Source organism: Pyrus communis, chromosome 17, assembly GCF_041283825.1.
Source record: "Pyrus communis isolate YQ-2024b chromosome 17, ASM4128382v1, whole genome shotgun sequence".
Classification (NCBI taxonomy): domain Eukaryota; kingdom Viridiplantae; phylum Streptophyta; class Magnoliopsida; order Rosales; family Rosaceae; genus Pyrus; species Pyrus communis.
In genome coordinates this window covers 10,208,696-10,224,122 of record NC_142581.1, presented here as the reverse complement: position 1 = coordinate 10,224,122, position 15,427 = coordinate 10,208,696, and the positions used below count along the sequence as shown (strand labels likewise).

General features: G+C 35.7%; 1 protein-coding gene across 1 annotated transcript; it reads left to right on the top strand.

Moving 5' to 3' along the window:
• Positions 1-7,388: 7,388 nt before the first annotated feature.
• Positions 7,389-12,030, top strand: LOC137707833 (conserved oligomeric Golgi complex subunit 5). The gene is made up of 4 exons (XM_068446757.2): positions 7,389-8,579; positions 9,272-9,745; positions 10,704-11,661; positions 11,758-12,030. Exons 1-3 carry the CDS (start codon positions 7,488-7,490, stop codon positions 11,637-11,639), a joined length of 2,502 nt encoding a protein of 833 aa, XP_068302858.2. The 5' UTR covers positions 7,389-7,487; the 3' UTR covers positions 11,640-11,661; positions 11,758-12,030.
• The last annotated feature ends 3,397 nt before the right edge of the window (positions 12,031-15,427 follow it).

Below are 15,427 nucleotides of genomic sequence, written 5' to 3'. Positions count from 1 at the left end.
TACTTATATGAGAGACTTTTTTTGTTGGAATGTCTACAACTCAATGCTCCAGAAGTATAAATATATTTTTTTTTTGATAAATATGTGAACAAGAAAACTACTTTGAAACAATTTGTTAGACAATACATGGTGGCTTTGCAAGACATGCAAGGAAAAGAATCACAAGCTGATTTTAAAACATGGAATGAAGAACCTGTTTTGAAGTCTCCATTACCTTTTGAAGCACAAATGTCTAGAGTTTACACGCATAAATTTTTTAAGAAGTTTCAAAATGAGGTTTTAGCGTTGGAGGATGTTATTTATTAAAAGTGAATGAAGATAATGTGATAAAGTCTTTTAAAGTTAAGGACTTTGAAAGAAAAAAAGAGAGTTTATGGTACTATGGATGCAAGAAAAGAAGAGATTTTTTACCTCATTTATTTGAATATAATGGATCTTGGACATGTGATGGGTGTACTCAAGCTTTGAGAAATTTTCATATTCCACCTCAATATGATTTTAGAAAGATGGTCTAAGAGTGAGAAGCATGTATACCACCAGAAAGTCTATTCCAAATTATGTTCAGTAAAAAAATTTTTTATTCAGGAATTGTTTCAAGAAAGCTACTAAGTTGAGTAAGGAAGGGCCATTATCTCATAAGAGTTTTGAAATGGCATATATATGTTGCAGTACAAGAAGTCTTGGCAAAACATACAATAGCTAATCAATCTCTAAACAGTTAGGAAGAAGTTCTCCAACATTATATACATGACTATAATGATGAAAAGATGCAGAACAACATGTGTGCAATGCCAGTGCTTGACCCACAAATACCAAAGATAAAATGAGCTCCTAAAAGAACACGAAAAAGGAATAGAGAAACTCAAAAAAGGTTTGTTAATTTTTTTTTTCTTTTGTATTAATCTTTTTATTATACTTTATGTTATTATTTGTTTTTTTTATATGAGCAATATAAATCATAATGTCCAGATGGTTTTTGTAAAAAACTTGTTTATTCAAGATTTATTTCTCTCATAATATAGGGACATGCAAGCTCCACTTATGAAACTTTTGATATCATTTAAAGTGCTCAAGTATCTTCCCAAAATACAGTAAATATATTAATATAGTTATAAATTTAATTAAGGAATTAATGTACATGAATTATTTTTATGTAATCAATTCATTGTTTTAACAGTGTGCATGTGTAGAGAGAAGTGAATGTTAACACCTAATGGTATTCCTGTTCAGAAGATGTTCAAATTAGAAACACTTGTTTTTTTTTAATCACACGACACCAACAGAGCAAGAGCAATGTGCCATTTAGAAATTTGTTGTTTCTTTTATTGTTCATTAAAATTATTTTCCATGTAGTTATAATTTTCATTAACATAATTTTTTTTCTTTTCTTTGTTGAGCTTAGCTAAAGGTGGATATGTGCTTGACAATTCATGAACATCTCGCAAAGATTTCATATTTTTTTTAAGGTTCATTTTATTGTATTTTATCAAATAATTATGTATGGTAAATAATTACTATGAAAAATTAGTATGTCTAATGATTGTTCTTGTTGTAATTTTCAATTGCCGAATCCATGAGAGGATAGAAGTAGAGAGATATTTAATTGATGGATGCTTTTGATCATGTACTATTAAAACTTTGAAATGTTTGAGAGATTATGAATTGTTAGATGCTTTTGTCATGTACTTTTTAATTTAAAAATGGTGGAGAGTTTATTAATATGATGCTTTTGCCCACGTAATGTTGAAAATGTTTGACATGAGGAGCTCAATCCGTAAGGAAAAATGAAATTTATCATGACAGATAAAATAGAAAAGAAAAGTATGAGCTACAAGTTTTGGTAAGTGGATGAAATTATGAATAGGACTGATGAGTATTTAAGTTGGGAATTTCTAATTATTTTTTTTAGGGTAATGCCAGGGATACTAAATTTGTAAACTAAATTTTGGAAACTAAAGGACATAGAAGTTGATAATTGGTGTATCACATAAACGTTGATAAATGTGCTCATTCTATTGGTGGCGCATTATTTAGTTTGCAAACTTAGTCTCCCTAACATTACACTTTTTTGTTAAGGAGTATACGTTTGATGTTCTCCACGCCAATTTCTAATTTTTTTTTTTTTGTTTTTCTGATAAGGAGGTCCCAGTATCAATTCAAGTTTTATGCCATGTTGAGTTTTTCATGGTCACTTTTATTATATTTTTTTAATGATGTGGGTTCAACTTGTTTTGAGGATGAATTGAAACTGCAACGTGTCCCGCGAGTCTGCGTAGACTTGCTTTGCTAGCAAGTCCGATTAGCAATTCTCCCCTGTTAATTGAAAATTATCCATTAAATAGCAAGGTATTAATGTGTTTTCCATAAATATAAGTGCATTAAAATTAAATTAATTGTAATTCATGTAATTTCATATCTTTTAAAAGGGCTCTGTAATTCATGTAATTTCATATCTTTAAAAGGGCTTACTATTATCCATTTGGCACCACAATAAAAGGAAGCACTTTAACAAAAAAAAAAAAAAACAAAAAAAACATTTAGATGTTTAATCTTATGAAATGAATAAGTGGGACATCTAAACTGAAACACCCTATAATGAAATGTGTGGCCTCTAAAACTCAGCCACCCTTGACATTTTTCTCTCCCTGATAAGATCGTCACTCGCCTTCATGCAAAAGAAAGCCCATGCACATATATTTCATCGAAATCTAATAGAAATTTTCATCAAAATATCTTGATCTTTTATGATACTACATCAAAAAACTGATATTCTATCGACACTGTCGAAATCCTTGATTTCCTTCAACATTTGATCGAAAGGCATGACATATATAGCTTCCTTTTTTTATTGTTGAACCCTTGAAATTTCCTAATTAACTTTAACAAGTATTTTTCAATAGGAAGCCTTTGAATATGAGGCAGATGAACAAAAAAGTTGAGCAAATTGCTACAACTTCTAGCAGTCCGTCTTTGGTCATTTGCAATTAGGTAAAACAATGCTCACAAGGGTTGTATTGATCATCAAACTCAAAACAAGTAAGCATAGTCCATTTGTTCCTCTAGTTGTTGGATAAAACACCAGTCCTCACTGCCTCCCTAATTGGCAAATGTGACAAAATTTTGCCTATAACATCACTTATTAAGTTGCTAATTATGTCGAACTTCATCTCCATTTTCACAAGAGACTTTGGTGGTTTTATGTCCATCTGAAATGTTCCAAAGATGAAAAAAAAAAAAAAAAAAACTTTAATCCTACAAACCAGACACCGTTGTTAAGAGCATATAGTATTGAAACCCTAACTTTACATAGTTGAGAGTGGAAACAAATAGAGTAAGCAAACATGGTTCACAACTAGTTGCCATATGACTATCAAAATTGTGGACATCAACTTGTAGGTTTAAGATTCAAGTGGTAGTATCAGAACCTTAGCTACTGTTCTCAGAACTAACCTGGTCTGGCGATCTAAGGCATCCCAATTCTATAGAATGGGATGACAGTTTCTCATTCTACATATGTAAAAACATAATTTTGATCAAATCACACATAACAATAAACTCAGCCTTCTAATTATTTAAGAGCTTTATCTAAAAGATTCACAATATACTAGGAAATGCGTTTCAAATACCACACATGGGTTATTGGACAAGTGTTTCGACAGCTAAAAAGAAATCATCAAAAGTTGCAGTATATATTCATTATAAGAACAACTGAATAACATCTTAAATTTCAAAAAGAGTAAGATTCTAAGGTGCAGAAACCTTAGTCAACCTTCTTCACTTTTCTCTGAAAAAACAAGTACAAACTAGAAACGAAATTGTTATCAAACAGTCCTAACTTTCCTTTCACTGTAGATTGAGAACAAAACAAACAAATGCATAGAAAAATTGGCACACTTTACTAATAAATCACAGCTGAATGTCTCGGCAGCGTTGTTTATCAATCAAATGCATGAAATTGAAACCTAGTAAAAAAAAACCATATGAATCAAATTTTGACGATGAATATGGAGAAATATAGGCAGATGAGATGATGTTCCCTTTGGAAGATCGCTAAAGAGATGTGGCAGTAAATGACTTTTAGTTAACTGATTAAAAATAGATGTGCATGGAGAAAACGCTCATAACAGCTTTAAAGTTAGATTAGTTGATAATGATAAGATAAAATATCAACGAGTCAACCTTAATCATCTAGAAGGACTCCGTTGCAAGCTTCATTGCTTGTAAATGCTAGAACAATGGTGAAATCACTACTAGTAAGTGAAGTTACTTTAGAGAAATCAGGTAAAACAAAGCAGTGGAGGTGTAATCATCGGAAGAAGCCATACAAATGTTCTCCTACTCGCATCAGTTATCATATAATAGGTATTAATATTATATTATAAAGTTATTATTTCATTTTTAATTTTGATCTTTTGATTTTAGGTCCACCCATTTAGAAAAAGTGTAAATATTGCTCGTTGTGATGTAGTTGAGAAAAACTTTGAATTACTTCAAAATTTGATAAACAAAGCATGCGAGAAGGAAAAGATTTGAGGTGGTGGCAAAAGTAAAACAACAAAAGCGATGTAAACTATGACTAGATAAACAGTTGATATGAAGGTTAGTAGAGTGTTTTCCGGTAATGGCATACCATTTAATGTATTAAGGAATCCACAATTCCATAAGATGGTCATTGCCATAAAAATAGGCTAAAGGAGTACAAGGCTCTTGGGGTATGAAAGAGCTAGAACTACTCCACTGGATGCATGCAAAACTACTATTGAAAATAATTTGAAACCTATTAAAGAGACACGAGTCACATACATGGTATCCATCGTTGATGGGTGTGGTTAAACATGAAGCACAATCCACTCATTAGTGTTGTTGCAATAAACAGTCGAGGATGTATGTTGATAGTTTTTTCAGGAGTAACAAAAAGTGGTAAAGAGATTACTGATTATTTGCTTAAAGGAATTGAACAAGTGGGGGAAATCAATATGCTTTAGGTTGTAATTGATAATGCAAAAAATGTGTTGTTGCTGAACAAGAAATTCAAAAGGTACACAAACGCATCTTTTGGTCTCCATTTATTGTTCATACATTGAATCTCGTCTTTAAAGATCTAGTAGAAAAAATTGATTGGCTTAAGAGCACTTACCAAAAAGGAAAGTCAATTGTCAAGTTCTATTTAAACCATATTAAGACTTTGACCATATCCAGGAGTCATTCTAAGTTGGAGCTATTGAAAGTTGGGAAAACTAGGTTTGCATCTCATTATAGGTTGTTGAAGAGACTTACTATGTATAGATAGACCTTAGCAACTACAGTTGCTTTCAGAGTATGAAAAAACTGGTTGAAAAATTAAGATGTAAACACAAGCACCAATGCGGCCAAAGTTGTTGAACTCGTGCAAAATGATTGATTTTTGGGATGAGGTAGATGTTATCATAAAGATAAAAAATGCCATATATTTATAAAAATTATGTGATGGTGATAGACAAAAAGTGGGTGAAATTTATGAAAAAAATGAATAACATGCTTGGTGAAATAAAAGATATAATGACAGTAGATAGAGTGTACAAAGAAGATTTTTCTGATGTTGAACAAATTGTGCTTAGTAGATGGGAAAAGATGAACATTTTTTTATATTGTCTGGCATTTACTTTAACCCCGCGTTTCTATGATAGTTGAACCCCTGAAATTTCCTAAATACTTACCTATATATTGGTAAGAAGAAATTGTATAAATGATCCTTCAAATTTAACCCAATTGGAGTAATGGTCCATCGACTAAAAATTTGTGATCATTGGTCACTTAACTCATCAAAACATGCAACTATGATAATTTTCGTCAACTCCGTTAGAACTTTCGTCAAAATGAGTTATGTGTCACGCACGTGAGGTTAAATCAAAAGGAAAATATGAAAAACCAAATGGGAGAAAATTGTAGAAATGATCCATTAACTTTAACCCAATTGGAGAAATGATCCCTCAACTTTAATGCAATTGGATTAAATGTCTCTCAACTTTAACCAAATTATAGCAATGGTTTTCCCGACATGACTCATTTTGAGGGAATTTTGACGGAGTTGATGAAAAGTACCATAGCTGCACTTTTTGATGAGTTAAATGACCAATGGTCATTGAGTTTTAGTTGCGGTACTATTACTCTAATTGGGTTAAAGTTGAAGGACCTTTGCTATACTTTTTTGTATTGGTGATATTGATGAAATTTAAATCCATGTTTGTATGTACCTCTATGCGAGATGGTTTTAATTCACACTATTATTATCTACTCCTATTGAAGGTGGTTTTTTAATTCAGACTATTAATTTACTCTTATGTCCTTTACTAATTACTTTGTTTCTCTACAGTTATAAGTAGGGAGGGCAAATTTTGTTATTACAATTTACAATTGTTTTACCAAATTAGCATGCTCCCTTAATATATAGGTGTATAGATTATAATTTTTTATTATATTATAACTTTATTGATAAATTATCTTTTTATTGGTTTATTAATTTACAGTCATGCACATGTTGCCAGTAGGAGGTTACCTTATTCCTACAGTTTTGTGGAATTGTACTTTAAATACTTTGATGATTTCCAAGATGATAAGACGAGTGTGTATGTCATTTGTGAATTGGAGATCAATATTTTTAGGTTATGTCGACTAGTAGGCCAGTGCACTCAAGGGGACATCCATATGTGATTGGATCATCCATTTACATGCATTCTAAGAAAATTCTGACATATCATATGAAATTGAAAGAGTTTAAATATGATTGGTGCCTTAAGGGTTATCAAAAAGAAACATACCCAAAATATGAAAGAAATAGGAATAGGTGCAAATTGATGATTACAATTTTTTCATTCATCGATATATTTACATTACAAAAGAATAAATTGGTTATGTACCTGCCATTTCAGACATTCGAATCTAAAACCTCTTACTTGACTATTACTTAACCATACTACCAGCCGCAATTGATGGTCACAATCCATTTCAACTCATATAGAAGAAAAATGTTTCATAAATTGACAAATACGGAGTTTTTTTTAATAAAAAAATTATACAAACGATATTCAATTTAAATGAATATAAAGCTTAGGAAAGGGAATTCAAACTCCTCAAGAATCTTGAAAAACACATCTATATTAATCTAAAGTTCGCAGATGGTGCTTTACTACAATGAAAAAATAAAATCATGCATATGCACACTCGTACGGATTTACCACCAACTTTCTTCGTCCTAATAATTAACTGTCTAACCCATTAACGCCATTGTTCTCCTAAAAAAATCTAAAGCTTAGGGAAATGCTAAATGGACTGGCGGAAAAGCAATTGTCGTTGGACTCGCCTATGGATCTGGGCTTAAACGTTTGTTTTGTTGTGAGATTTGTGTTTGGGCCAAGGATTTGAAATAAAAAGAAATAAAAACATAGAAGAAGCAAAAGGGGATCGGGGCGGTCAGTAGCAGTTACAGTCTAGACTCGATCGAGTCGCAAATGGCTTCCTCTCCATCTCCCGCCTCCTCATCCGCTTCCCCACTGCAACGCCTCTCCACCTTCAAATCCTCAATCCCCACCTCCGCCACCCCAACTACCGCCACCGCCACCGCCACTGCATCCCCCTTAGACACATTCGCCTCGGACCCAATCTTCTCTGTCTTCCTCTCCCCCTCTTTCTCCTCCACCACCTTCTCCTCCGCCGCCCTCTCCTCCGGCTCCCCCGCCTCCACCGCCGAAAAGCTCCAGCATGCCATCCGCCTCCTCGAGTCCCAGCTCCGCTCCGAGGTCCTCTCCCGCCACTCCGACCTCCTCGCCCAGCTCTCTTCCCTCCACCACGCCGATCACGCCCTCTCCACCGTCCGATCCTCCGTTGCCGCCCTCCAGTCCTCCCTTCGCCACACCCGATCCGAGCTCTCCGACCCCCTCGCCTCCATCCGCACCCTCACCATCCAGCTCCAAAATCTCCATACCTCCTCCGATCTTCTCCACCACTCCATCAGAGCCCTCCGCCTCTCCAGTAAGCTCCGATCCCTCGCCTCCGACGACCCCGAGCGCCTCGATCTCGCCAAGGCCGCTCAGCTCCATTGCGAGATCTTAGCTCTCTACAACGAATACGACCTCGCCGGCATTGATGTGGTCGATTCCGAACTCGAGTGGGTCAAAGAGACTGGAGACAAGTTGCGTACGGAGGCGATGAAGGTATTGGAGAGAGGGATGGAGGGTTTGAACCAGGCCGAGGTGGGGACTGGGCTGCAGGTGTTTTACAATTTGGGGGAGCTGAGGCAGGCTATGGATCAGCTGATTAACAGGTATAAGGGTATGGGGATGAAGAGTGTGAGTGCAGCATTGGATATGAAGGCGATTTCGGGGTCGGGAGGAAGCGGGTTTGGGCCGGGTGGGATCAGAGGAGGCGGGGGCACGCCACAGATTGGCGGTGGTGGAAAGGCGAGAGAGGCGATTTGGCAGAGGATGGGGAGTTGTATGGATCAGCTGCATTCGATAATGGTTGCGGTGTGGCACTTGCAGAGGGTGTTGTCGAAGAAGCGCGACCCGTTTACTCATGTTTTGTTGCTTGATGAGGTTATTCAGGTGAGAGGATTTGTCCAATTGTGTTTGCTTTTCAATTGTTTGATTACTTGATTGTGTGTGTATGATTGATAAAAAGCATGAGAATTTACTTATGCTTTTGTATTCTAGTACTTGCTCAGATATGATACCGGCCTCCTTTCTGTATTAGTTGATGGATACATGAAAAAAATATTACTGGATTACTATTAAATTGGATTAAATTGGACTTAGTTCAAACCTAATCGTTTAATAGGCAGTTCCTAAGAAAAGTTGTCATCTAATACTGGCTCTGCTGAAGTCAGACCAGTCATCAACTGTATTCTACTGTCGAAGTTGGGTTCTCTTTCATTTTCTCATCAGGTCTAACAATTTCGTACCAAGGTTAGCGTCAATAGTGCACCATGTACCCGTGAGCTGCTACAGTTTGTTTTTATTTTCTTTGTGTTTTGGTTTACAAATAGATGACTAATTTTCTGTGTACAATGATTGATTTGCACTACCACGGTATGACCAAAGAGTCACCTACAAAATTGAAGCTTTTAATCTGTGTAATTGTTGACTTACAGCCCAATTCTGCTTTTTTTAAGCTTTACTGTTATTATTTCATCCCAATAACTTTTCTGCTTCATTGCTAATATTATCGGCAATGGTTGTTACTTCTCATGCTGTCCAGAGTCATTAACTTTGGTTCACGTTATATGTTACTTGCTTAGGAAGGTGAGCCCATGATAACAGATAGAGTGTGGGAGGCCCTTGTGAAGGCTTTTGCCAACCAAATGAAGTCTGCTTTCACTGCATCAAGTTTTGTTAAGGAGGTATTCACTATGGGGTATCCGAAACTTTTCTCTATGATAGATAATCTTCTTGAAAGAATTGCACGTGACACTGATGTCAAAGGAGTTCTACCGGCTATTACATCAGAGGGAAAGGAGCAACTGGTTGCAGCTGTTGAAATATTCCAAACATCATTCTTGGCACACTGCTTGGGTCGTCTATCAGATCTTGTGAATACTGTATTTCCAGTGTCCAGCCGTGGAAGTGTTCCCTCTAAAGAACAGATCTCAAGAATTATATCACGGATTCAAGAAGAAATAGAGTCTGTTCAGTTGGATGGGCGATTGACTCTTCTTGTATTGCGAGAAATTGGCAAGGTTCTTCTCTTGCTTGGTGAACGAGCTGAATACCAGGTAATATTTTAGTTATCTTGCTTAATATAACACCAATGCAGACAAATGATCCTAGTCTTCTTTTGACTGATGTATAAGGGTCTAAAGCTAGATGTAATTAGCTCAATAAATATGGTTTCCATTGAATACAACTCATACAATTCATGCATTGACTTGTAGTTTCTGCATAATCTTAATCTATTAGTTAAGTTCAAAGTCTGTTTTGTGATGTCTAGGTCCTTGCAATTTTAATCTATGAGGATTTGGGTTTTTAAAAAGAGTAAATTGTAGCAATGGTCCCTTAACTTTAACTCAACTGGAGCACTGGTCCCTCAACTAAAAATCCATTACCATTGGTCTCTCAACTCATCAAAATGTGCAGCTATGGTCCCTCAACTAAAAATCCATTACCATTGATCCCTCAACTTTAATCCAACTGGAGAAATGGTCCCTCAACTTTAACCCAATTGAATCAATGGTCCTTCAACTTTAACTCAATTGTAGCAATGGTCCTTCCAACATAACTCATTTTGACAACATTCTTACGAAGTTGACAAAAAGGACGATAGCTACACGTTTTGATGAGTTGAGGGACCCCAATTGTAGCAATGGTCCTTCCAACATAACTTATTTTGACAAAATTCTAACAGGGACCATAGCTACACATTTTGATGAGTTGAGGGACCAATGGTAATGGATTTTTAGTTGAGGGATCATTGCTCCAATTTGATTAAAGTTGAGGAACCATTGCTACAATTTACTCTGATAAAAAATCATCAATGTTCTGATTCAGATTTGTAAGTCAAAGGATAGCCAGCTCTTCTGAAAGGTTGTGCCTTATACCTGTGATTGATCCAGAGGAAGGCATTTGAAAGACATTTATATAATAGAAACTTGTGTTGACTTTTTTTTTTTGGACAAGTGATTTTTTGCCTGTGTCCAAATATTTCTCATTGTATTAATACGTCCCCAATGGCAGATATCAACTGGTCCTGAAGCACGTCAAGTCAATGGTCCTGCAACCCCTGCACAGCTCAAGAACTTCGTGTTATGTCAGCATCTCCAAGAAATTCATACACGCATATCATCTATGATTGCAGGACTGCCCACAATTGCTTCAGATGTGTTGTCTCCCTCATTAGGTGTAATATATGGGGTTGCTTGTGACTCAGTGACGTCTTTGTTCCAAGCTATGCTTGAGCGTCTGGAATCTTGCATCTTGCAAATTCATGAACAGAGATTCGGTGTGCTAGGCATGGATGCCGCTATGGACAACAATGCATCACCTTACATGGAGGAGTTGCAGAAGTGCATTCTTCACTTTCGTAGTGAGTTCCTGTCTAGGTTGTTGCCTTCCAAAACTGCTCCCGTCGGAACAGAGACCATATGCACCAGACTCGTTAGGAGCATGGCTGCACGGGTTTTAATATTCTTTATCAGGCATGCTTCTCTTGTCAGACCCCTTTCAGAATCAGGGAAGCTAAGGATGGCTAGGGACATGGCTGAGCTGGAATTAGCAGTAGGGCAAAACTTGTTCCCAGTAGAGCAACTTGGTGCACCATACAGAGCCCTTCGAGCATTTCGACCTCTCATCTTCTTGGAGACATCCCAACTTGGAGGATCTCCTCTTCTTCAAGATCTACCACCAAATGTCGTACTTCACCATCTTTACTCCCGAGGTCCCGATGAATTGCAATCACCGTTGCAAAGGAACAAACTAACACCTCTTCAATACTCATTGTGGCTAGATTCTCAAGGAGAGGATCAGGTATGGAAGGGTATCAAAGCAACACTGGATGACTATGCCACGCATGTAAGGGCCCGAGGTGACAAAGAGTTCAGCCCTGTCTATCCTCTAATGCTTCGGCTAGGGTCATCTTTGACTGAAAATGCTCCTGCGACCCAAAAGTCTTGATGTCCGGTGTATCTCTTGTAAGGTACATGGTTTTCCTTTGTTTTGTTTTACTAAAGAATCGCGTTAACCTTTTTACTTCTTATGTCTTTTCGGCTGATCATTTTGTTATTTGATTCAGGATTTATGTCTATACCCAGCAATTTTGATAGGTTAATGTGAGGGGTTCGTAGCTAATCAACTCTGCAGGACAAAGAGTAGTACCAGTTCCTCGAAAATTCGTTATAATTTGGTTTTGTATCCATTCTTTCTCGTCGCCCTTGTATTTGTGGTAATATTGTCCTCTGTTCATGTAATTATATTAGCTACACATGGTAAATTGTACTGTTACATTTTCGTTTCGGTCGAATTCAAGCTTTATTTCAATATATTTCCCGTCAAACTTTGATGGCTACTTCAAATAGTTTTAATGTATGTAATCATTCCGGTATTTTTCATGGGGGATAAGAACTAAGAGGAATGTTTTGTTTCCCTTGAATTTTGAAAGCGAAAAATAGGTGCATATCTTTTTATTTTATGGTACCCTGGGGAACTCTATCGTCTTACGTCAATTGGAACTGTACAAGGTAGAGCTGTGTTTGGACGAGGGGTTTACTAGTTTCAAGGGATCGATGTCAAGTCAGCAAAAACGGAGTGCAAAATATTAGATAGAGGGGATTGGAAGTGTCCTTCATTGGCGTTACAAAGGTACGTGAGAGTGATTTGTAAATCTTTACTTAACACGAGTCACTTACAAATCCCTTTAATATGCCTTTTAATGTGTAATTTTAAACCGCTTTATCTAACATTTTGCGGTCCATTTGTTTATTGAATGTTGCTTATATTTCAGAGTTGTTGTCACAGAAGTTCCATTTCCATCCTCTCCCTCTAATGATCAAATGATCTAAAACCATTGAGCAAGGAGGACTGTGCTGTGCATCTCCAGTTCCACTTCCGTTCTTTGCTAATGTTGCTTCAGGACATATTTCATTGAAACTCCCCCATAAAAATTCCAACAAATTAGGCATCCACAAGACACTTTCCCCACAGTGGTGGATAAAAGTTGTGTCCTTGCATGACGGTGTGGTTCGAATCTCATCGGTGACTAATCTAACAAAATTTATCGTTTAACAAAAAAACGACACCTTTTAATTTTGCCAACAATAGCTTGCTTAAAGTGGGCCAACTCTTGTTCTCTCCTTCTCACTTAATAATTCAATCTCATTAAAAAAAAAAAAAAAATCAATATCATTAAAAGATTATCAAATATTTCATGAAGCTAGATTAAGTTCGAGAAATTTTTGTGTGACGGGAAAACACCAACACGTTGTATTATTAGTTATGTGTTATAAAATTGGCGGACGATATAGTTAATATGTTCTACTTGTAGGATTAAAATTAGAACTAAAAACAATAGTATAATTTAAGCATAACAATATCTTCATGTGGCGATGTTCCGGTTACACTTAAAATAACTCGACCAACTGAGGACGTGGGAGTCCAAATCCCTCTGTATGTGAGTATTTTCATGAAGGCTCCTATGTGTGTATGGATATGGTCGCATAGCTAGCTGATCTAACTGCCTGCTGCAACTTAGAATTTACCAAAAACTAGAGATAATAGATAGCCATAAACATTTTTTCGTCATTAGAAGTCAAATATAAACAAATTTTAGTTAAAATGCGTAAGACCATAAAGATAAAGAATGAAAGTCCGAATTCTTGTCGCAATGTAAAGTTAAATGCTCTACCATTAGAGTTACAATGACTCCCTCAAGCATCCCTTTCGTTTTGTCATTACATTATCGACAGTAGCTTGCTTGAAACGTAACACATACATTAGCTGGCTTGCAAAGATCAGTGATGACTTCGCATCCACGTTGGTCATATGGTTTCCTATGCCAAGAAATGTATTATAGCTTAAATTGTTTTTTTATTAGTGAATAAGATTAACTAAATTCACTTAAACAACTTCAAATAAAAGCATTTATTCAACTTGGAGAATTGCTTTTGCTCAGGGTTACTCATCTAAAAAATATTAATCGTGGGTGATTAGATAGGGTTGAAGAACAGAAAGATGCTTAAGTCCATAAGCACTTAAGCAGAGCATCAAATAGAAAGAAAAAAAAGAAAGCACTTATGCAGTCAAATTCAATGATTAAAAACATCACTTTCTTCGTTGATACTTCAGTTATCTGCAGTGCCACCATGCACTGCAATGTGGCACACAGTGATCTGCCAACAAGCTGCCAACTATTTGGACAGCCAAGCGCCAACATTCCAGATTTCTGATATGATGTGGGATGTGGACATGGATGCTAGAGCATTCACAAATCCCTGTCGAGATGTTATGATGTCTTAAATTTCCATTTTAATCTGTAGAATACAACAAGACTTTATACTAATTAAAATTCTGTAAGCCGGCAAGGCTATCAGCGTAGTGAGCAATCATCATGTAACATAATCAGGAAAATACTAGAACAACATTGAGGTTGTAGCGATTCACACAGTAGCTCGAAAATAAATTTCAATTTATATGATTTTAATTATTGAATGTAATACACGAGTCTCTTGAGTTCGATTTTTATAAAATATAATTCCCATATATATAGTTAAATTTAGACTATTTCAGTAAGCAATGTTATACGATGAATCACATAAACTAAGTACGTGGTTTTTGTATGTAAATAACCTCACATGAACCAATGGCCTTAAATGTAAGAGGCTGTTTCTCATTACAAACAAACCACATCTTGATTTGTGAGCAAAACATTATTTTTGTGAATCTAATTAACAAATTTCTTTTGCACATCTCACATTATGATTTGCAGCTTACAAGTAAATAAGAATAACTTCTTCAAGGCAATTAGTGTTTCATATGGAATTAACTTGTCACCTTAATAAAGGATCCTCCTCAATTGACTACATTGCAGATTTACTAAGTTTTATGATTATGGTCGAAATAGTTTATATTATAAAGCACTTCATAAAGATCATTTCTGTAAAAAATCAATAAAATATGAAATCATTTTTAGTCACTAAACTGTATAAAAATCATGAACGAATGTGATAAGATCATTAAGAACCATCTATCTATTTTCTAGAGAAGAAAAGATATGATTAGCATGTCTATTTGCAAATGGTCTTTATAGATTTAGAAAAAAGCATATGATAGGATCCCAATAGAAATTTTTTGGAGGATTCTATAGAATATATCCAAGTAATAAAGAATATATATGATGGAGCAGGGACTGCAACAAGAACTCATGAAGGTCAAACTGAAAGCTTTGCCATAACCATAGGATTACACCATGCTCAGCTTTGAATCCTTACCTTTTTGCTTTAGTAATAGATGAGTTGACGAGACATATTCAAGATGATATATCTTAGTGTAAATTTTTCGCAAATGATATCGTGTTGATTGATGAAATGCAGGAGGGAGTAAATGCGAAGCTTAACATTTGGCGGGAAGTGTTGTAATCTAAATGTCTTGGCCAAAGTAGGTCAAAGAAAGAGAATATTGAGTGCAAGTTCAGGAATGGGGGCCTAAATGATATAGGGATGAGGATTGGAGATCATGCCTATATCTTGTAAAATAAAAGAGAATTACATGGAACCATATAATACAAGCTGGATGAATAAAGTAAAAGAGTGCATTGAGTGTGTTGTGTGATCATTATATGCCACTAAAGCTTAAGAAAAAAAGATAAAAAACTTTTGGACAAATCTTGTTCTCTCCTTCTCTTTTCCATAGTAATTCAATCTCATAAAAAAAAAATTAAATATTAGAAGATAATCTTTTGTCTGACGGTT